Source organism: Populus euphratica, unplaced genomic scaffold (assembly GCF_000495115.2).
Source record: "Populus euphratica unplaced genomic scaffold, PopEup_1.0 scaffold2.1, whole genome shotgun sequence".
Taxonomy (NCBI): domain Eukaryota; kingdom Viridiplantae; phylum Streptophyta; class Magnoliopsida; order Malpighiales; family Salicaceae; genus Populus; species Populus euphratica.
The window spans coordinates 2,217,888-2,239,548 of NW_011499846.1; the positions used below are offsets into that span (position 1 = coordinate 2,217,888).

Genomic DNA, 21,661 nt, shown 5'->3' on the forward strand with positions numbered 1-21,661 from the left:
ATGACTGATTATGAAGAGTAAGGATATGGTTTGTGTCGAATTCCTTCCTACTTTATGTCATCTGTTTACAATGATATTACTTGTCATTTGTGTAATCATTTTGATTATAAAAGGAAATCCTAGTCTTATTGTAAAGATATTCTAGGAGTTCAGGAAAGGCAGAGCAAATTGATAGATGATTGAAACCTTTAAATTTTAATTTTAATTTTATTATTATAGGTAAAATAAATTTATAATATAATTGTAAAAATTAGATTGAATCCAAGAAATTTTTTGCTTAAATCTTCCTACAAGAAACTGAAATAAATAAAACAAGGAGAATATTTGAATAATTAAAGAAATGAAATTCTGAAAATAAAATTGATAAATTAATATGTTGGTAATTTAGTTTAAAGGGTTAATACATTCATTTCTATAAATATATTGATCATGAAAGTAAAAATAAATGTTCTTTCAAGTTAAAAAAATAAATTTGATATTTCCTAAAGCCAAGAGGAATTAAAGAGACTACTACTAAATTAATTAGACAAATCTTTCTAATTAATTTTTTACCATCAAATGAATTTAATATTGAAAAGAAATTATCATTCATTCGGCAATAACTTTAAGTGTAAAGTCTGTTAAATTTATACTAAACAATCATTTAAAAACTTGATAATTTAATTTAACTTATTCTTTCTTAATAAATTAGGATGAGAGTTGCAACAATTAAAATAATTTATTTGCTTGCAACTCCAATTCTTAACAATAGTTATAAAGTGAAAGAAACTAGAAAGTTTATATGTCATCTTAAAATAATTCAGTTATCGTGAATAGAAATCAATATCATAATTATGAAGAAAAAGAAAGTATTTCAATTTAAAAAAATTATAATAATAATATTATTTCTCATAACTTAATATTAGAGACGGTGTCTATTTTTCTTTGAACAAAATTAAGAATTCATTACTCGTGATCTTGATCTCCAAAAATTCTAGGAGCAAAAATAATTCTTTGAAAGTTTCAGTGGCAAAGATTTTTTTTCTTCTTTTGTCACGTTGATCTACTTTTTTTTTTTTAATTTTAAGAGGTAACCTTTATGATAAAATATCAAGGCTAAAGACTAGAAGATTACAAGCTAGAGAAAGTATCTATCTGATCCCATCATATATTTTTTAAATGGTAGGACTTTTATGTTATTAGTTTCTCATTATATCAGGAGACAAAACCTATCATCTAACATGCATCAAGATTTTCATATTGAAAATGATTTTATTTGACCGGAGACTTTATAAAAGTTGTATCTCCTAACATGTAGATGAACTTGAAATTTTGAATCACTTGATTTTGATATTTAAAGCTCAATATATGCTTATTTAAATATCTAATGTGAAAATAAAGAATTTTATTGCAAGTAAAATTCTCATATGATTTTGCAGGTCTAATTAAAAATCTAGATGAAATTAAATTATTTTTTTTATATAATACTTTTTTTGCTGGATATATGTGGTTCAACTTTGATTATTCCATGTTTCCATTCTATAACTCCAACTTAGTGACAACTCTATTAAAAAAACTGAACTTCAAAATATAAAACATAAAATTTCTTATCTTTTGACAATTAATTTATAAAGTTACTTACAGGGAGCTCAATCAAATAAACTTTACAGACATTCAAAGCATAATGTGAAAGGAGTTTTGACAATTTGATATAACCTCGTCGTATTAGTTTCTCTTTTTGGCAATTCAGTAGTAGGGGGTCTGGTTTCCTCTTCTTGTTTTTTTTTTTGGTTTTCGAATGAAATGGATGTAGAGTCGTGGCTATTTGCATCTGACTTTTATTGTAGCATGATGACTTGTTGCATTTATTTTGTGTTAGGTGTTAGCGACAAAAGCAGAGACAAGGGAGTAAAACAGTTCACTGAGCTTTTAAGCTCGTGGTCCTGCGTTCAGGAATAAAATACTTCCCTAGGTGTGATTCGTCGCCTGATAGTTCTTGTGAAGGATAAATCATTTCATTTTCCCCCATCCAGAAATTCTCTGTTTAAGAATTCAATACACGTTGACTTCTTATCTCTGATGAAATTGCATGAGCACTTGGCTCCCAGTGGTTTTTCAAAATCCCAACAGTGAGTCTGGTTCTTCAGCAATGGTTGATATATGCAGGTTCTCAGCCCCTCCTCGTGGGAGTGCACAAGTTAAATTCGTGAGTGAATATAAGGAAACACTCCTGCTACTTCAGTTATGGAGTTTGAGTATCCAAACTATCCCTCATGTGAATCCACAATTGACCTATGACAGACTCTATAAAATCCAATTGTGGGTGAGCTATCCCCCCAGATATGAACTCTGAAACCCTACTATCAACTTCTATAGCACTACTACCAACCTCCTTCTTTGCCCCCCTTCTCCTCATCAATCCATTAATTTCTTTCACATCTTTCCATCGCTCCTCCATGGCATATAAGTTCCTCATCATGACATGGATTCCACTGTTACCTGGCTCCATATTGACAGCCTGATTTAGTACTCTCTGCGCTCTAGTAACATCGTTGGAGAATCCACAGGCAAATGAAAAGGAGCTCAGAATTATTCCATTAGCCTCGTAAGGCATATTTTTAATCAAATTCTCAGCTTCATCTAAGCACCCCGCCCTCCCTAATAAATCAACTAAGCATCCATAATGCTCAATTTTTGGGCTAAGCCCAGATTCGATCATGGCTTTAAACTGTCCTTTCCCTTCCTCTACCAAACCACCATGGCTGCAAGCAGATAAAACACCAGTCATGGTTATGTCATTTGGCTTAATTCCTTCCTGTTGCATCTCCGAAAATGCCTCCAGTGCTTCACTAGCAAGCCCATTCATTGCAAATCCATTTATCAAAGCATTCCAGGTAGCCGTTTCCTTTTGAGGGATCTCGCTAAAAACTTTTCTTGCTTTCGATATTTCTCCACATTTTGCATACATATCGACAAGTGAAGTACAGACATTGACTGCTGCATCAAGTTTCTTCCTCTGAACAAATCGATGTACCCATTCACCCAATTCCAGAGCACCCAAAGTGGCGATAGCTGGAAGAATGCTTACAACTGTTACTTCATTTGGTTCAAACACCGTGCTTGACTGCAACTCACGAAACAATTTTAAGGCTTCATGGGGTTGCTTATTCTGACAGTACCCACCAATCATCGCATTCCAAGAGACAAGGTTCTTCTCCGGCATAGCATCAAACAAAAACCTAGCAGATAAAACATCACCATTATTACAGTACCCATAAATCATACTGGTCCAAGAAATCACATTCCTTTCCGGCATCTCATCAAACAAACTCCTCGCAGATTCCATATCTCCCACTTTAACATATCCATCAATCAGAAGATTAAAGGCCGCAGAATCTCTCCCAGGCATCAGCTTAAATAGAAACCACGCATTGCCCATATCCCCGCGCCTCACATACCCACCAATAAGCGCAGTCCACGACACTAAACTTCTATCAGGCATATCATTAAACACCTTCCTTGCCAAACCCAAATTCCCAAACTTTGCGTACATATCCACCAATGCCGTTGACACATACATATCAAAGCAAAACCCAATTTTCACAACATGACCATGCGTCTCTAAACCTTCCCAAACAGCCATCCTCAAAGCACAACACTTCGCTAATACAGTAAAAGTGAAATTATCAGGCACAAAACATGTTTCTCGCCTAAGATCTTTATAAAGACTGAAAGCATCAGCTAATTGGCGCATAACCACATGAGATTTTATCATAGAATTGCAAAGGAAGGTGTCACCTCTGTGAGACCTATTATCGAACAAGTGGCGAGCATGACGGATACTAGAGAGCTGCCCACAAGTGGTTATGAATTTAGTAAGAATGTTAACATTAGCATCAATGGCGTTCCGAAGAATGAGTGCATGGATTTGCAAGAGGGTTTTTCTTGTCCTGCATCGTTGAAGAAGAAACAGGCACTCTCTTTCCATTGGACTCCAAAGAATACCTTGTTGCTGCTTCTGGTCTAGCATTGCATAATTTGAATCAATAAATATCACCAATTTAGCTTTAGCACCAAAAGAAAATATGTCTTTAACTTTTCTCTTCTCTCCACCTTATCATCCAAATTCAAGTTTCTGCTTCTTTGCTTTTGAATCGAGAGGTTGTGCAAATGATTGGTAGCCGTCTGCATTTCGATTTTTTAAGACAAACTGGACCTGTTGTCCCTTTATAGACTCCCAGGCTCAGTCCATAGTATATTTTTCTTTTTCAAGAAAGCCCGTAGTCTATTGAGGCCTACTTTTGCTTCGGCCAGGTAATTAAGGTGGACTCAGAACTTGTTTATTTTTTATTTTTAATGTTTTTGGAAAGAAATTCAATTTTATTTTTATTTTTTAAATTAATTTTTTTTCAAAATATTTTTTTATTTGATATATTAATATAAAAATTAAATTTTAAAAAATAAAAAAATATTATTTTAATACATTTTTAAATAAAAAACACTCAAAAAAATCACTAGTTGAAACCAAAAAGAAAAACTGGTTTTTTTATTTTCATTTGTTTGTCGGGAAGAGTGAGTTTCTTATTAATAAACTTGCATGCCAGTTGTCCTCCTCGCGCAGCGAGTAGCAAGAGATATAATACCCATTTTATCAATCTATTTTTAATCTTAAAAATAAAAGAAAAATTTCCTTGAAGATATCCAAATGACAAAACTCATTAGGGAGCTGAATTGGAAAAACGTTTTCAAAATTATAGTTAAAGTGCATATCATGAATATTTAAATAACTCAAATAGCATATATAAGTTGAAAGTTGATCTTATTATAAAAATATATTTCATTTGAGTTGTATTATAGCTCTTAAATTAATTTAAAAGTGGTTTAAAAAAATAATTGGACTTGTAAATTACTGAATTAATTATTTTTATTAAAATAACAATATTTTAAGTTCTTCTTGATGTTGAATAATCTAAATTTAATCGAGTTAATATCACACGGATTTAACTAAAAACTCACTCTTTCAAGGCTATTATATATTAGTTTAATAATTACGAGTCTTAATGAGACCTTATATTTGTAATACGAGAGGGATTGATAAGGAATGTGTGTGTGTGTGTAAAGGGCGAATAAGAGAAACCAGGAAATGCCAGGGCATGGTAAAATAAACGCATAATTTAATCAAATTATTTTCATAAAGTAACAAATCATGTTAAGCATACAAGACCATATTGTATAAGTCACCATATCCATAACAAAAGAAGAGTGGATAAAGGGAAAGGGGGAAAAGATCTACTACAGAGCGATACGATCTCCATCAACATATTTTTACACAGTGTAATGCTGATTCATGGATTCAAGATCCAAGCCCCTTAGCTTGGCAAATGACTCAACCTTGCCTTTCAGTGTATGAAGCTCTCTCATCCTGCACAATCAAAACACGGAATCAAGACCAAGACAGCATAGATTATCCAGCCGTGATGAAACTCTTATCATCTTATGGACTTGGGGTGGCCATCAAAAGTTCTCTATCCTTTAAGCAAGTCACAGACATGAATATTCTTTTGACACAGATGTGCATGGTGGTGTGTTCCAGTAGAAGACAGACTAACCTTGCAATTTCTGCTCGCCTTTTCGCTTCTTCTGCCATGAGATTGATGTCTCTGAAGGTATTTCTCTCGGAAAACATTTTTGTCTCAGTGGACTGAAGGCCATGAAGTGTTCGCTGCTCAGCTGCCCACGCTGCCGAACGAGCTTCCTTCCCAAAGTCCTTTTTGTTGGTAAAAGCAGTCTACAAAAATTGAAAAGAAAAACGAATCAAGAAATGCATTTCGAAGTTTGCAAAGACCTGTAGAAGTAACCACTCACAACTTGTTCAGAACAGTGAACAAATTCGGAAGTGACTGGCTAATATTATACAATATTGTTGATATAATTAAGGATATGTAGCATTAGTGTCAGAATTTACTCACCCTTTGGTCTATAATATTATTCCAGGCTCTTCCACTTAGAGCGTATCGGACAGCGAATTTGATAGGATCCAGCAGAAAGTAAGTCAATATATTGTACACCCAAATGACGGCTGTCCAGCCCCAACCAATACTTCTGATTCCAGCAAATTTCCAGGTTGCAGTAGCAGAGATGACTGTTGCAACCTGCAAAGATTAAAGCAGTCATAACTACCAGAGACGAGACTAAAGGCTCCTTGAGGAAAACAGGTGTAGAGTAAATGCTAGTGGACATGCTATGAGGCATATGTAGCAGCAGAGGCTACCCATTTTTCTAACAAAAACATGGAAGTTAAAGAAGTTTAGAAGGATGCTTATCGTTTTTCAGTGCCCCCTTCCCCATGCTAGGATTCTTACTCATAAAAAATGAAATGTTTTTTAAGCACTCTGATGGCTATAACCTCATGCAAGAAAAGTTTCTGTGGGCATTAGTAAGAGAGATGGTTTCCCCCGAGAACAGTTGATGGGGAATCCAGCAAGTTCTAACATTGTTCCTTGTGACACTTTACAAGTTCACTTATATCGGATTATAAAGCTATGAAATGACATATCCCATACCATTTGGGCAATAATGAAGGCAGAAACAAGCAGAAGGCCTGGACGTTCCAGGAATGACCAGCTCCGGGAGCGAGTCACGAATATCAAGGCCTGACTAATGGTGCTGACTTGAAGATACACAGCAGATGCCAGTTGTTCTTTAAGTGGATTGGCAATTTTTCCATCCGTCATGTTAAAATGGTGCTGGTTGAAGTCCCTCACATTAAAATGTTCCTGCCAAGAGAAAAAAAAAATCAGGAAATAAAAGAGATCAAGAGGTTGAACTGGTAAAATAATTCATAGCTTTCTCACGAAGTAATTATTATAGTCCTTTCTCAATCTCAATATGGCATGTATGTGCTCTTTATACTGAGACGAAAACTTCAGAGACCAGCAGAATTCTACAGTAAAAGAGATGAATGCTAGCTAACGAAAGAGGGGAATTACCGGGAAGAAGTTGGTTTCATAAGCTAACCAGAAGAATACGACAGACATTAGAGCCAGATAACCACCAAGAACAACACCAGTAGCAAAAATTTCACTGAGCTTCCAACTGTCAGGGAGGGGAGAAGGCTTGACTCTGTCCTTGGATATGGTCATGATAGTACCTGGAAGCAAAAACTTAAATCAAACAAGAAGCAAGAGAGATAATAATGACAAATAAAAAGGAATTTATAACACTTTAGATAATTAACTAGAGGCAGAGAAGCTAATAATGCTAACCATCATTAAGAATGGCAATGACAAGAACCATGAATGGAGGGAAGTCAAATTTCCAGAAGACAGTCAGCAACATAAACCCTAGCTGTTGCGCAAAAGCCATATGAGACAAGCCAGAGGTAGGATACATTTTACACATTTTCTTTTGTAACATTGTAGTTTTCAAGGGAAGCTTACCACTATACGAATAGTGATAGACACAGCATATATCTGTCAAATAAAAAAAATATGGATTCATAATCAGAACATCAAGTTTTCACTCCTAGTTTGATCAAACCGTGAATATATTTGGTGTTGAAAGAGTGTAAGCTTACTGTATAATTTTTCATTCTCTGGAAGATTGCACGGCTTGTTAAGACAGCACTAATGATTACACTCAGCCCAGGTTCAGTCAGAACTATATCAGAAGCACTACGGGCAGCGTCTGTTGAATCTGCTACAGCAATTCCAATGTCAGCTTTCTTTAAGGCAGGGGCATCGTTCACTCCATCACCAGTCATTCCACATATATGCTTTCTTGCTTGTAGTCTCCTCACAATCTCATATTTATGTTCTGCAAAAGAGAACAATGGAATAGGAATCATAAAAACAAGCACTATTATACAGTTATTGTCTTTAAAATATGGCTGATGACATACCGGGAAAGACACCAGCAAAACCATCAGCTTTCTCAATGAGCTCATCAATTGGAAGTACTCCAACTGCATCATCTTTGCCTTCACCGAGCAGGGATGAAGATGGATACATATTTGTGCCCATTCCAAGCCTCCTTCCTGTTTCCTTGGCAATTGCGAGTTGGTCACCTAAAGAGAGATTTTCATTAGATGAAATCACAGTTTTAGTGTATACTGTAAATTTAATAACAAAGTTTAACTGAGATACATCTGAAGCCTGACATGCAATTTTCTTATTTTGTTTCCTCAAACTCTGATAATCAAAAGATAAACGAAAATAAAATCATTAAACCGGAATTATAGGTGAAATAAAGGACAAGAATCACACTTAAATGTTGGTAATATTAGAGCCTCTACCTGTAATCATTTTAACACTGACACCAAGGTCCAGTGCTCGTCTAATTGTTTCAGCACTGTCGTGGCGTGGAGGGTCAAAGAGTGGGAGAAGCCCAACAAATTCCCAGGGTCCACCTGGACTGTCCTTTGTACCAGCAGGCACTCCCTAGAGAAGAAAGGTACTTCATTGTTTCAAAAGGTGCACAGAGAAGAACATATAACATGCATCTATTAGAGCATCAAGATTTCAGCAGTCACCTGGCGAGCAACTGCCAGGGATCTCAGTCCGCGTTCTGCAAATTTGTCAATTATTGAATGTACCCTTCGCTCGATTTCTGTTTTGTTGTGTGCCATATGAAGAATCTACGCAGCATAAATACTAAAGATGTCAGATGTTGCGTTTTATGGTTAAACTGGTTATTCTTGTATTCTTGATATTTTATGTTCTACCTGTTCTGGTGCACCTTTGCTGACTCTCTGCATTTTCCCAGCAGCATCTATGTATGTAAGAGCAGTCCTTTTGTCAGTTGGATTAAATGGAAGGAAGTGAACTTCTTGAATCCCAGCTCGTGCCTTACAAACAATTACAGAATACATAACAAGGGTTTGTCAAAATTCATAGGGAAAGCCGGGATCAGTTACGCAAACTGTAAATGTAAGTCCTGCAGAAAATGCTCATATGGGGTTTTATGTGCAAGTCAAAAACTAACTTCTGACACTAAACCCAAGAAATTGTTAGTAGATAGCTCATCAAAGTATTGAAATCCACAAACTAACTTCGTAACATTAACATTTTGACTTTGAAGAAATTCTAGAATCAATGAAATGAGAAGCCTAATTAAAAAAACATAATGAAATACCTCCTTAGGGTCTGCCAACATTGAGACAATTGCACAATCAATAGCATCTTGGTTCTCTAATCTAGACGCTCTTGCAGCCATAAGCATAACCATATCCTTGTCAACACCTTTGGCAAAAACCTGCAAGAGCATGGATAATGCTTTAGATAAAAGTAATTTCTATACCATCTATCATTATTAGAATAGGAAAGATTCTTTGGATGGCCTTTTAAGCAGTTAATTCTTGTTTGTTGAGTGGAAGGAAGTAGAGCAAGAAGGATCATGGTTTCCCTTTTCTTTTACACAACCAAACTCTTTCATTCATCTCTGACATGCAAGATCTTATGCAGAAGAAGCCTTTTTAGCACACGTTAATTCTAGGAGCATCATGCATCGTTAGTTTGTCTGCGTGGATTCATCTTCCTCTGATGGAAGCCCGTAGAAGTGAACTAAAGGGTCCTTTAGTTTACAGAATTTAGTGACTGTAATTCTGGTAGAGCCAGTTCCAGTTTCTATTTTTCAATTTTCCTTTTCGTGTGAGTCTGTCTACTATTTTTTAATCCGAGCTATCATAAGTTGAGCATAGAGAAATCAAGAGTAGAACCTCAATCATATTTTTGTCCACTGTAAGCTTGTTAAGAGTCAATGTGCCTGTTTTATCACTGCAAAGGACGTCCATTCCAGCCATTTCTTCAATGGCAGTCATTCTCTTTGTTATAGCACCCTGTGGAAGACATAGATGGCTGTTATTCGAGTACTATTTCAACTGTCTCATCGTCAATCAGGACTCTTTAAATTAAATGAATAGTTTTGTATCTAATAAAAAAAATCTTTGGATAAGATTCCACAAACCTGCTGAGACAGGCGATGCGAACCAATAGCCATTGTAACTGACAGAACAGTGGGCATTGCAATTGGGATCCCACCAATTAACAGGACAAGTAGGTTATCAATGCCAACTCGGTATCCCCTCCCTTGAATCCCATATATCACGATGATCTCAATAACCATCCCAGCTGCAATTGAGCAAATGCAGAAGTTTCCAATTGCTGTTAAAACCTGGAGCCATCACACAAATTTAACTGGTTACCTACTTGTGTGGAAACAGTCCTACCATGGTTTTCACTTTAAAAAAAGGTTAAGATTGATAATGACAATATCTGTTCTTGTAAAATGTTTCAGCGACTCAGGCATGAGATTAAGAAACTTCTTCTCATTTAGCCTCATTTTTTGCTATTATGCAGAGAGTCATAAAGCTCTTAACGAACCTTTTGGAAATGTCCAACATGAGTCGTGTTCTCAACAAGATGAGCTGCCTTGCCAAAGAAAGTATGAACTCCAGTTGCAATGACAACTGCTTCAATTTCACCCTGCTTGCATGTTGAACCTGAATACACTCCGTCACCAGGACTCTTGGTTACTGGAAGTGATTCTCCGGTAAGAGCAGACTGCAATTACAATATTTGAAAACCAAAGGTAAACGTTTGAAGTTTCACTGAAAGCAGTTTACTCTCTCATCACATACTCGAAGAGGCAAGAACAGAGATCCTACAACTCAATTTTTACCCACTAAGATTATGTACTTGTATGCTCATACTGTTGTAGTCGATAACTACCTGGTCAATCTTTAAAGGATCTCCTTCCAAAAGGCGTGCATCGGCAGGAATAATATCACCAAGTTTTATGCTAATAATATCCCCAGGAACCAACACCGAAGCTTCTTCTTCACTCCATCTTCCATCACGTAGAACCTGGTAACCGGAGATAGAAGTCAATCCAAGCGGGGATAGGATAATGGAAAATACAAATAAGAGGGAACTAGCGTTTGTAGACCTTAGCTTTCGGGGCCAACCGAGCCATAAGAGCAGCAGCTGCATTGCCAGCATTGTTTTCCTCTATAAAACTGATGGTTGAATTGATTATAAGCAAGGTGATGATGCCAACAAAATCATGATAGTCTGCACTCTTGTTCTGCAAAAGAAGGCTTTATCAAAATCTACGCCACCTCTGATACAAATCAACCATCTCTTGATTCAAGTTGCTATACCGATCGTCAAATGACACTGCAAATGCATGATAAATGGATTAAGATGTAGATTTAATTACCCCTCCATGTGCAAGACCAATGGCCATGATTGCTGCAGCTTCCATGACCCATGACAGTGGATTCCACATAAATCCCAAAAACTTCAGTAGCTTATTTTCCTGCAGAATAAGGAACAAATAAATCATAAAAAATCACATAATACACTGATTAAAAATGATGCAATGATGAACATTTCGTTTTCAACCTTTTGCTCTTCAAGTTTATTGTACCCAAACAAATCCAACCTCTCTCGAACTTCATTAGCGGTCAAACCTTCTCTTGTACACCTGAGATTCTCGAAAACTTCTTCGAGGGGTATATTTTCCTGCATGAAGCCATTTTCATTTTTACCAAATAGGTGGCTTGGTACAAGACATTCAACGTAAGCATCAAAGAACAACCCTATTCCTATTTTCTCTTCTCCCTTTCCTTCTCTTAAGAAGTATAATTAAACACGTATCATTTTACAATAAAGAACATACCAGATCTACGGCTTCCTTGTTAATGGCATCAAGGGCAGTCGAATTCTCAACCATCTTCTATATCCTACAGCTTTTACGCCCCACCCTGTAAGATGATGGTCCTTGAAAGAGATTCTGCACTGCCAAACACTTCACATCAGATCGCAATGACATTCTCTCCCTACTGAAGCTAAAAATCCCACTTGACTTGCTTAACTTTGTGATTTCATAGAGCAAATTCCTTCAGTTTTCTAAATTATGATCCCATAAAAAATCAAAACAAATAGAAAGGAAAAACAAAGAAAACGGCTATAATTTTGGAACAAACACAGCTTAATCAGAGCCAATATGAGGAAAGAAAGAGACATTAAACAAAAATGAAACTGCAACCTCAAGAAAATTAATATGCAATTAAACAAGAAAATTCAAACACATTGATGTGCATTAACTACTAAGTAATTCCTACTACCATATAATCACACCAAAAAGCCCCATGCCAAAAGGAGAAATAACAGATTCATACCTTTGCAATGCAAACAATCAAATATTCTTTAAGGACCCTTTGAACCTTGACTTAAACCCAAGATTCTTCAGGTCTAAAATGGTGCAAATATGTTGCCTGCCTGCATGACCTTAAAGGTACAATTATATATATACTATAATCCAACAAGAATATATTGACCCTATCAAAATCAGTTTGAATGGACAAAATAAGATAGAAGAATAAAGAATTAGTAATATAAAACGTGAATATCCAGATGGCGTAGAAATGGAGGGGGGAGATAAGGGAATGTTTCGAATGATTATGAAAGCTCCATTTGCTATAAGACGATTACATTTGCCTGTGAAGATCCGCCGGCCACCACCACCAACTTCTGTCCAAAAAATTTCAAATGCAAGTTAGCCTTGCCGCCAAAATAACAGATGGTTCACAAAATTTCTGCTTTGCACATACAGATGATGCCACCTTCCAAAATAAAGCATATTTCTGGTCAGGGAATGGTTTTTGTGTATTGTTTCTGATTACAGCTTGGAGTTTCGACTCTTACAGGAACATAAGAAGGCAGCAAAAGGGAATTTCTTTGAATTAAAATATTGTACTTTCCATAAGCACTGTTAGGAAGAAAACGAGATCATTGCTTGGGAATTAATGCTTAGTTATTTTCCAAGTTATGTTCTTGTTGCATTAACATAAAGTTATTTTGCCCATTGTGAATCTGAGAAGTTGTTTATTTAATTTCTTCTTCATGCACTCTTTCTTTTTGGTCACCCGGATCATGACAGGGACCATTGCAGCAACAAGTAATAAGACGAGGACCAACTGCACCAACCAATCACGGTTTTCATCTACATTTCTGGCTAATGTTTTTCTGAAAGTATACGATATTGAAAAGTTAAACATGAATTATATTCCCACTCCTCACCTCGCACGGGTGTATGCATTTAGGCTAAATGCCTTTTTTATATATTCTAGCCTTTAGGCATATAAAAATAAAAACCCTCAAGCCAACTGGATCATAAATCGAGAATACATGGGTTCTTTATGTATCAAATTAAGGGTATGTTTAGTAATAAAAAAATATTTTCTATTTTCTATTTTCTATTTTTTTCTTTTTCAATTAAAAAAAAAAGTGTTTATCTATTAAAAACAATGACGATTTTTTTCATAAGAAAATACATCAAGATTACAACCATTTTTTTTATAAAAAATCAAAACCATAATTCATAATAATCATCTCAATTAATATTTTGTATTTGTAATAATATAATTGTAAAATATTAGTTTTATTTCATTCAAATTAAAATTTATCATCAAAAGGTTAAATTGTTAACTTCAGAAATAATATCCTTATATATAAGTCTAATAAAAAATAAATTTTTTATACTAACTAAATATGAAAATGTAAACAAAATAAATTAATCTTTGATATTACTAAAGAAATCTTATATGTAAAAGAAAAGAAATTGTATTGTTTGTGTATTTTATGTATTTGAAAAACACTAGAAAACTTGTAAAGACAAACTGTGAAATTAAAACCTCTTTTATAAACTCTATATAAATTTAAAAAACCTAAACAAAAAACTATTTGTTTAGTTTCCTGGATGAAGAAATATATTACATTTAATTTTTTTGAAAATAGGTTTTTTCTTCTTCTCTTTCTCCAATCTTCCATAAAATGAAATATTACTTTGTTTTATTTGAACCAAGGCTTGTTTTTCTCCAATAATTATTGAAAAATAAATAGTAATCAGAGATTTAGAATCAGGCAGCTGTACGTAAGCAGAACATTAATGGCAACAATGACTCAAATTAAATATATTTTCTCTCTTAGTGCTGGCGCACAAAGTTGCACAGCAGTCCTTCCGCATCTGGAAAACCAAGGACTCTTCACATTGTCTCCATACACACATCATTGATTGTTGAGCAAAATCATCCTACCTACGTGCTGCAATTACAAACGGGAGGACGCAACGTCATTTCCAAGGACCCAGTAGACCCCGTCACTTGTTTAAAACTTTTTTAGAAATATAATTATGGATATTTTTTAAAATATTTTTTTTTAAAATAAATTTATTTTTTATTTTTAAAAAATTATTTTTATATTAATATATCAAAATAATTTAAAATTATAAAAATATATTAATTTGAAGTAAATATAAAATAAAAAAATTAATTTTTTAAATATTTTTAAAATACAAAAATAAAAGTAGTTTAGCTTCTGTCAACCCTTTCAACGTCTCGAGGATGACATAGTACGGCATGCCCCTTTTTTTTTTTTTTTTTTTTAAATGACAGGAAATGCTTAACGAAGGCAACACGCCAATCCTCCGGAACAAGGTAGTTAAATACTAATCTTGAAATTACCTATGCCTACGCAATTTTTGAGGCCATTTCCTTGTTTGTATTGTAAAGACGCCATCTTTTTCCTTGTGATCAAGCATTGTGGATGTACGGAAGTGCACAACATCCTCGTCATCTTTGTCGGCATGGAGCTTATGGAACATTCAACGAACTTCCATGTCTTTAATTATTTTGTATTTTCAGAACATTCAACAAACATCCATGTCTTTAATTATTTCAAGTGTATTTTCAGATTGGCCCCCTGTCACAGAAATAATATTTCTCACGCTCTCGTAATTTCCCTCCAGTTCTTCGAGCTTCAGATGAACCATTTTGTCATTTTCGTGACGTACCATAACTCGGTTGCTTTCACACCCTTGCCTAGGAGTTCCGTGGAGGAAATAGAGTTCCCGGAGCACCTTGCATAATACGTTGGGATATTCTTCACTCACATCATGGCTGGTGATGATGTGTGTTTTATTAAAGAATAATATATATTACATAATAGAATTTTATTAAATAATTTAAAATTTTGAATTGAAATGATTTTTTCAATGACAAAAATAATTATGGATTCGTAGACCAGTAGACGCAGCAAACGAAATAGGTAAGAAGTTGGTGCATGCCGGAACAACCCTATAATTTACCAAATAGGTAAGAAGTTGATATATGCCGGAACAACCCTATAATTTACCAAAATATCAGCAGACGGAGTGAATTATACAACTGGGCTATACGATTTGGGCTCCCCGTATCCGTTCACAGGTGGAATAAAGTCTTTATAGACAGAAAAACTGCCATTGAAAACCGGTGCCTCAATGACATAAGCATTAACACAACCACGGAATTTAGACCCCAAAATTTCAGCTATTTTTTGCAAACCAGACAATCTCTCAACCAATGGGTTCTTGGTCTCTTTTATCAAAAAAAAAAAAAAGAAGCTATATAGCCCTGTTGGTCTCTTTTATCAAAAAAAAAAAAAAAAAAGCTATATAGGAAGTAAAAGTTATTTGTAATTAAAATTTATATAAATTAATATTATTTTATCTTTAATTTTTATTCAATAACTAAAAATAATAAGATTCAAACTTGTAATTGTTTAATTATTAAAACTTTATACTATATTAAAAAATCATTTCCATTTAAAATTTAAAATTTTTAAATAAAATTCTAAAATATAATTTATATTACTCTTAAATCTTCAACCCTATCGCCGTTGAAAAAAATTGCGTTTGCAGCAGGCAACTGGGTGTCAAAATAAATGTAAACAATTCAAACATTTTTTTATATATATATTCTTCGAAATTGAAGCAAAAAAGGACTTACAGCAAGGGTTTTGGAAGCGGTTGAGAGGCAGAGAGGTGCTGCAACTTTGCAGTCACTTGTGCTAGGAGGTGTCAATGGGACCTTCAAAACACCAGTCCAATAATCCATTGATAATTCAACTGTTTAAGAGAAAACACGAATTCACAAGCACCAGGTTTCAGCTGGGAATTTTAACAAACACGAGATGGGTCCATTGATTGCAGCTACATTAGGGAAAGCAAAAAAGATGGTGATTTTTTTTTTTTATTCTGCCTGTTACTTGACAGGGCCTAGTTGTTAATCGGGCCTAGGTTCTTCCGTTCAAGGCTTCTTTTCATGCAACTTGATAGATCTTATCGCTATAAAAACAAACATGAGTCTTTTTTTTCACTTGCATCATTATTTTCTCAGCCAACATTCACTGTCTTTTCAGATATGAAACTGGTTGGTTTTATATTTTAAAAATATTTGAAAAAAACTATTATTTTCTCAGCCAACATTCACTGCCTTTTCAGATATGAAACTGATTGTTTTTATATTTTGAAAATATTTAAAAAATTAAATTTTTTTGATATTTTATTATTTTAATATGTCAATATAAAAAATAATTGTATAAAAATAAAAATATATATATTATTTTAATATATTTCAAAAAAATATTTTAAAAAATGACTTCAATAAAAAAAAAAAATTATATTCATTCATTTATCAACTTTGTCATCGTACGGTCTCGCACCCATCAAAGAGACTTATTTTACAAGTGGATCTCAATAATTGTTTTTCACCATAAACCACCTGTCTATCTCTTCGTAGTAGGTTTTCTACTCTCATTAGATGCCATAAGAAAAAAAAATTAGTTTAGTTGCGACTAAATTTACTTATAGATATTTAAATGTTTAAACATTTCTGAAAGCTCCATAAATAGCTATCTGGAAGTGTATTTGAAGAAGAGAAGTTGATATTCCATAAATAATGTTAAGATTTATTTATTGTACATCGAAGTAGGAAAAACCAAATTTAATATTTATTGAAATTTAAAATAAGCATTATAAAATCTTGAGATTGGCCATGCGAGTGGATTGGTGATATATATTCGATGAAATTCCAATGATAATATAGGAGTGACGTCAAATGCTTTTGAGCACTCGTTGGCAAAATCAATATTGCATTTTGAGGTTCGGACCTTGAACCATATTTGCTTTGAGGTATATATAATTCGTACTTCCATGGACGATAGGCTGGGTGTGTTTGGAAGCTTGCAATTAGAGAGGGAGAGAGATAGATCGATCAATGGTTTCAACAACATTCATGGCTATATATATGACTTAGTCTCATAAACCATTACAAGAATCACAGCAGAGAAGTAGGTGCCTTGCTTCGACTCTTGTATAAAACAACTTTTATTTATACATAATTTAAGTAGTGAACACTAAATATGAAGATCGCCCATCGGCAACAGTACCCCAACCATCCACAAGCTTTATTTCTGCACCCTGCATGTTTCCCTCCATCTTAGTGAATGCTGCACCAATGGAAGATGGAGGAAAATGAACAGTAGTTAACATAGATTGGTAAAGTTCAGGTTCATGTAATAATTTTTTATCATACATTGATTTTTAATGGGGGGAAATAAACTTACTCGGCACAATTGAAGTTTTTGGAGATGGGAAAATCCGCTTGAACCTTGCACTTGGCGGGGAGAGAGGATGCAGCCTCATCCTTGATATCTGGGATGCGAGCAGCGGCTGCCTTGACACATTCACATGCAGCTTGCTTGTCTGCAATGCTGACAGCACTTTCCTTCAATTTGATCACGCCGGCACAACATTGTGGTGGAGGGAAATCACCACCTTTTCCGGTGAGATAGGAAACGCAAGCAGCCAAGTCTGAGTTCACTTCCCCACAGGTGATGGCCTCTCCTGGCTTAACCGAGAATTGAACCATTGCTACAACAACCAACAGGGAAATCAATATTGCTCCTTTCATTTTCTTGCTACTGTAAGTGTGAAGTGCTTGGTGACCTAAGAATCTTTTGCGGGATTGTGTATATTTTACGTGGGATTCCGTGATTGATGAATCAAACAGGAGACCTAAATGGGGTATATATAACCTCTTCGTGACTACAAGAAGTTAGAATTTGATGGTCAGGTCACGAACTGCTTGTGGCATGACACTTTTTGTTAAGCTATTTTGGCTTCTTTCTTGGGCTTGAATGCAACTTTAACTTTGCTTACTTTTGAAAACTACGTTTATTCAAGAGAGGTAAGCATTTTGTTCACAATTTTCATCCTGCAGAAGCTTTGGATCGATTGGCTGTCCTGGTGACGATAGTAGCACTCATTTCTATGTCTAACCATATCAGTTGCCATTTGTTGCCGTATGTTCAAAACCATCGACCATGCATCTGGGCAGAGGCTCCAGGATTTGTGTGCTTTTCTTATTCGTTTCATTTCTTGCTGGCAGCTGGATATATAGTTGCAGAGTGTACATTTTTCTTTCGGAAAAATGAATGGTAGATAGATAGATTATCTCAAGCTTCAAGCATAATATATCACACCATAACATTTTATCTATATTGGTACGAAACTCGTTATATAATTTTTTATAGAGAGAGAGCCACATGATGCAATGTTGTCATCTGCAAATAACTTTGGTGGCAGGACTCAAACCCAAACTCATGGGCAAAAGTGGGTGAAGTGACTTGTATGGTTCGTAGAGGCCTGCTAGGATATCCCTCTGTGAAAATGGCTCAAGGTATATTTACTTGAAATCTGACTGATTTTAGAGTTAAAAAGGAATATAAATCTTGATCAATGAATCAGTCCAAACCTGATCAATAATCAATTGCCTCTTTTTAATTAAAAGAAAAAACTTTTTTTGAATGGGTCGACTAATTATTCATCAATCAAGAAAAGATTCGAAACACTGATTCATTGTTAACTATCGCAAAAACTCAATAAGGAAGGTCTTGAAAGATAAAAAGGAAGGAAAGAAAGAAAGAAAGAAAGAAGAAGCTACATGTCTTACTACAAAAAATACGTAACACAAAAGGAGCAAGGAAAATCACGAGACAAAGACGGAGAAGCTTAAATTATGATCCAATTCAGAAGGTTTTTTGAACTATCGCCCTTCATCTTTATTTTTATGTTTTATCTTTTTCTCTTTTAGGCAGTGGGGGCCTTGATGGGTTTACCAGTGAGGGAGGTCCAATGTTGGTATTTTTATTAGGATAATTCTGATGTTTTAAATCAAATTAGATTAGACTTAATCAATTGAAACTTTCTAATTTGTTATTTAAATTTTATCTTAATTTAATTATTAGATTAGATTTTATAATTATAATAGATAGGTATATACTAGCCAGATTGTTGTAATTGGGTTGAAGCTAGACCTTGCACGTCTAGAGTTTATTATTGACTATCGACTATTAGCTTGTGAAAAATTCTCGCTTTTTTTAGTAGAGGAACCTTTTTTATATATTCTTATTAAATCCATGTTGATTTAATGAGTCGACTTAGTGATCCAACAATTTAGGTTTTGGAAAAGGCAGGATTTCAAAATTTAATTAGATAAAAATTCACTATGTATAATCACATCGACTTGATAAATCCACTCACAAATCAGGAATTTGTTAAGAATCTAAATTGATTTAAAATTAAAATAGAATTGTTATTTTATTTTTTAAAATATTGAAATGAAGATCTTTTAAAACTTTGCATTTTAAAATTTATTTTTATTTGATTATACAATAATAAAAATAGATATTAGTATAAAAGACAACAAATAAAATTATGAATGAAAATTTTATTTTTTAACCAATTATGATTCAAGTAATACCTTTTGTTTTAATAATAAAATGACTTTTTTTATTAGCACCATAATTTATAGGTAAAAAATAACAACAATCACAGAGAGATTTGAAAAACTACAATGATTTGAACTAAAAAGGAAAGGCATATATTTTTAATTAAAAACCTAATTTTCTAATTCAAGCATTTTTTTTATTTTGATGAAAAAATGTTCATTTTATCAGAAACATTGTTTATCTGTCTATATTTATATATGTTGCATGTATCTTCCATAACTGTTACTCCTACATATACTACAAGAATGTCAATAGAACAAGAGATTTTACAATTTAAGGATCTTGCTCATGTAAAATAGTAAAAAAAAAAAAACAGATAGTAGTTTCAAATAATTACAAAGTTTCAAAAAAAATAATGTTAAGATTTATTTTTTGTACATTGAAATTGGAAAACCAAATTTAATATTCTTTTAAATTGAAAATAGGTATTGATTATAAAATTCCGAAATTGGCTATGTGAGTGTTTTGGTGATATGAAGAAATTCCAATGATAATTAATGATTCACGTCTAGTTCTTTTGAGAACTCGTTAGCAAAATCAAATATGTCAATATTGCATTTTTGAGGTTTGAGCTTGGAATCATATTTGCTATGAAGAATATACATATAAGAAAAAAAACCGTGCTACCATGGACGCTAGTCTGTGTTTGTGTGATAGCTTGCAATTAGAGAGAGTATCAATGGTTTCAACAACATTCATGGCTATATATATGACTTAGTCTCATAAACCATTACAAGAATCACAGCAGAACTAGGTGCCTTACTTCGACTCTTGTATATAACAACTTTTATTTATACATAATTTAAGTAGTGAACACTAAATATGGAGATCGCCCATCGGTAACAGTACCCCAACCATCCAAAAGCTTTATTTCTGCGCCCTGCATGTTTCCCTTCATCTTAGTGAATGCTGCGCCAATGGAAGATGGAGGAAAATGACCATTAGTTAACATAGATTGGTAAAGATCAGTAATAATTTTTATCATACATTGATTTTTAATGGGGGGAAAAAACTTACTCGGCACAATTGAAGTTTTTGGAGATGGGAAAGTCCGCTTGAACCTTGCACTTGGCAGGGAGAGAGGATGCAGCCTCATCCTTGATATCTGGGATGCGAGCAGCGGCTGCCTTGACACATTCACATGCAGCTTGCTTGTCTGCAATGCTGACAGCACTTTCCTTTAATTTGATCCCCCCGGCACAACATTCTGGTGGAGGGAAATCACCACCTTTTCCGGTGAGATAGGAAACGCAAGCAGCCAAGTCTGAGTTCACGTCCCCACAGGTGATGGCCTCTCCTGGATTAACCATGAATTGAACCATGGCTACAGCAACCAACACCGAAAGGATTCCTCCCTTCATTTTCTTGCTTCAGTAAGAGTGAAGTGCTTGGTGTCTTGAAAATATTTTGGGGGATTGTGTATATTTTGCGTGGGATTCCGTGGTTGATGAATCAAACAGGAACTGAAATGGGGCATATATATCCTCTTGGGGATTACAAGAAGTTAGAATTTGATGGTCAGGTCACGAATTGCTTGTGGCATGACACTTTTTGTTAAGCTATTTTGGCTTCTTCTTGGCTTGAATGCAACTTTAACTTTGCTTACTTTTGGAAAGTAATTCAAGAGAGGTAAGCATTATCACAATTTTCATCCTGCAGAAGCTTTGGATCGATTGGCTGTCCTGGTGACGATAGTAGCACTCATTTCTATGTCTAACCATATCAGTTGCCATTTGTTGCTTGTTGCTCAAAACCATCCATTTGGGCAAAGGCTCCAAAATTCAGGTCCTTTTCTTATTCTTTTAATTGATTTTTGGCAGATGGATAGTTGTACTGTGGGTTTTTGTCCGCTGAATGAAAGATAGATTATCTCAAACTCCAAACATATAATATATTTCACCATAACATTTCATCTGTGTATATATCCTCACCACGTCGAAAATCAATATACATATACATACATACATATATATATATATAGTAATATAAATTATATTTTAAAATTTTAATTA

General features: G+C 34.3%; 4 protein-coding genes across 4 annotated transcripts; all 4 read right to left on the minus strand.

Moving 5' to 3' along the window:
* Positions 1-1,704: 1,704 nt before the first annotated feature.
* AHG11 (Pentatricopeptide repeat (PPR-like) superfamily protein) lies at positions 1,705-4,173 on the minus strand. Its single transcript, XM_011033623.1, has one exon. It carries the CDS (start codon positions 4,007-4,009, stop codon positions 2,222-2,224), a length of 1,788 nt encoding a protein of 595 aa, XP_011031925.1. The 5' UTR covers positions 4,010-4,173; the 3' UTR covers positions 1,705-2,221.
* Positions 4,174-5,184: 1,011 nt separating this feature from the next.
* HA7 (H[+]-ATPase 7) lies at positions 5,185-12,368 on the minus strand. Its single transcript, XM_011033632.1, has 22 exons — positions 12,161-12,368; positions 11,659-11,772; positions 11,382-11,501; positions 11,197-11,295; positions 10,924-11,061; positions 10,707-10,841; positions 10,359-10,538; positions 9,943-10,149; positions 9,695-9,814; positions 9,112-9,231; positions 8,702-8,824; positions 8,510-8,614; positions 8,273-8,417; positions 7,880-8,044; positions 7,556-7,794; positions 7,419-7,451; positions 7,245-7,326; positions 6,969-7,129; positions 6,543-6,755; positions 5,949-6,131; positions 5,589-5,767; positions 5,185-5,401 (listed from the first exon to the last, which is right to left on the minus strand). Exons 2-22 carry the CDS (start codon positions 11,710-11,712, stop codon positions 5,305-5,307), a joined length of 2,898 nt encoding a protein of 965 aa, XP_011031934.1. The 5' UTR covers positions 11,713-11,772; positions 12,161-12,368; the 3' UTR covers positions 5,185-5,304.
* Positions 12,369-17,189: 4,821 nt separating this feature from the next.
* On the minus strand, positions 17,190-17,852 carry LOC105130912 (non-specific lipid-transfer protein A-like). The gene is made up of 2 exons (XM_011033643.1): positions 17,424-17,852; positions 17,190-17,306 (listed from the first exon to the last, which is right to left on the minus strand). Exons 1-2 carry the CDS (start codon positions 17,768-17,770, stop codon positions 17,297-17,299), a joined length of 357 nt encoding a protein of 118 aa, XP_011031945.1. The 5' UTR covers positions 17,771-17,852; the 3' UTR covers positions 17,190-17,296.
* A 2,513-nt stretch (positions 17,853-20,365) lies between these two features.
* Positions 20,366-21,078, minus strand: LOC105130921 (non-specific lipid-transfer protein A-like). The gene is made up of 2 exons (XM_011033654.1): positions 20,667-21,078; positions 20,366-20,558 (listed from the first exon to the last, which is right to left on the minus strand). The coding sequence occupies exons 1-2, from the start codon at positions 21,008-21,010 to the stop codon at positions 20,549-20,551; spliced, it is 354 nt and encodes a 117-aa protein (XP_011031956.1). The 5' UTR covers positions 21,011-21,078; the 3' UTR covers positions 20,366-20,548.
* Between the last annotated feature and the right edge of the window lie 583 nt (positions 21,079-21,661).

What these genes read in the sequence shown, in the direction of transcription:
- LOC105130921 (XM_011033654.1), bottom strand. Translation starts at nt 21,010, where the DNA reads ATGAAGGGAGGAATCCTTTCGGTGTTGGTTGCTGTAGCCATGGTTCAA.
- AHG11 (XM_011033623.1), bottom strand. Translation starts at nt 4,009, where the DNA reads ATGCTAGACCAGAAGCAGCAACAAGGTATTCTTTGGAGTCCAATGGAA.
- LOC105130912 (XM_011033643.1), bottom strand. Translation starts at nt 17,770, where the DNA reads ATGAAAGGAGCAATATTGATTTCCCTGTTGGTTGTTGTAGCAATGGTT.
- HA7 (XM_011033632.1), bottom strand. Translation starts at nt 11,712, where the DNA reads ATGGTTGAGAATTCGACTGCCCTTGATGCCATTAACAAGGAAGCCGTA. An exon ending in TTGGTCTTGCACATGGAGGG is followed by an intron (nt 11,062 to 11,196) that starts GTAATTAAATCT and finishes CTTCTTTTGCAG; the next exon opens with AACAAGAGTGCAGACTATCA. An exon ending in TGTTGGCAGACCCTAAGGAG is followed by an intron (nt 8,825 to 9,111) that starts GTATTTCATTAT and finishes ATTGTTTGTAAG; the next exon opens with GCACGAGCTGGGATTCAAGA.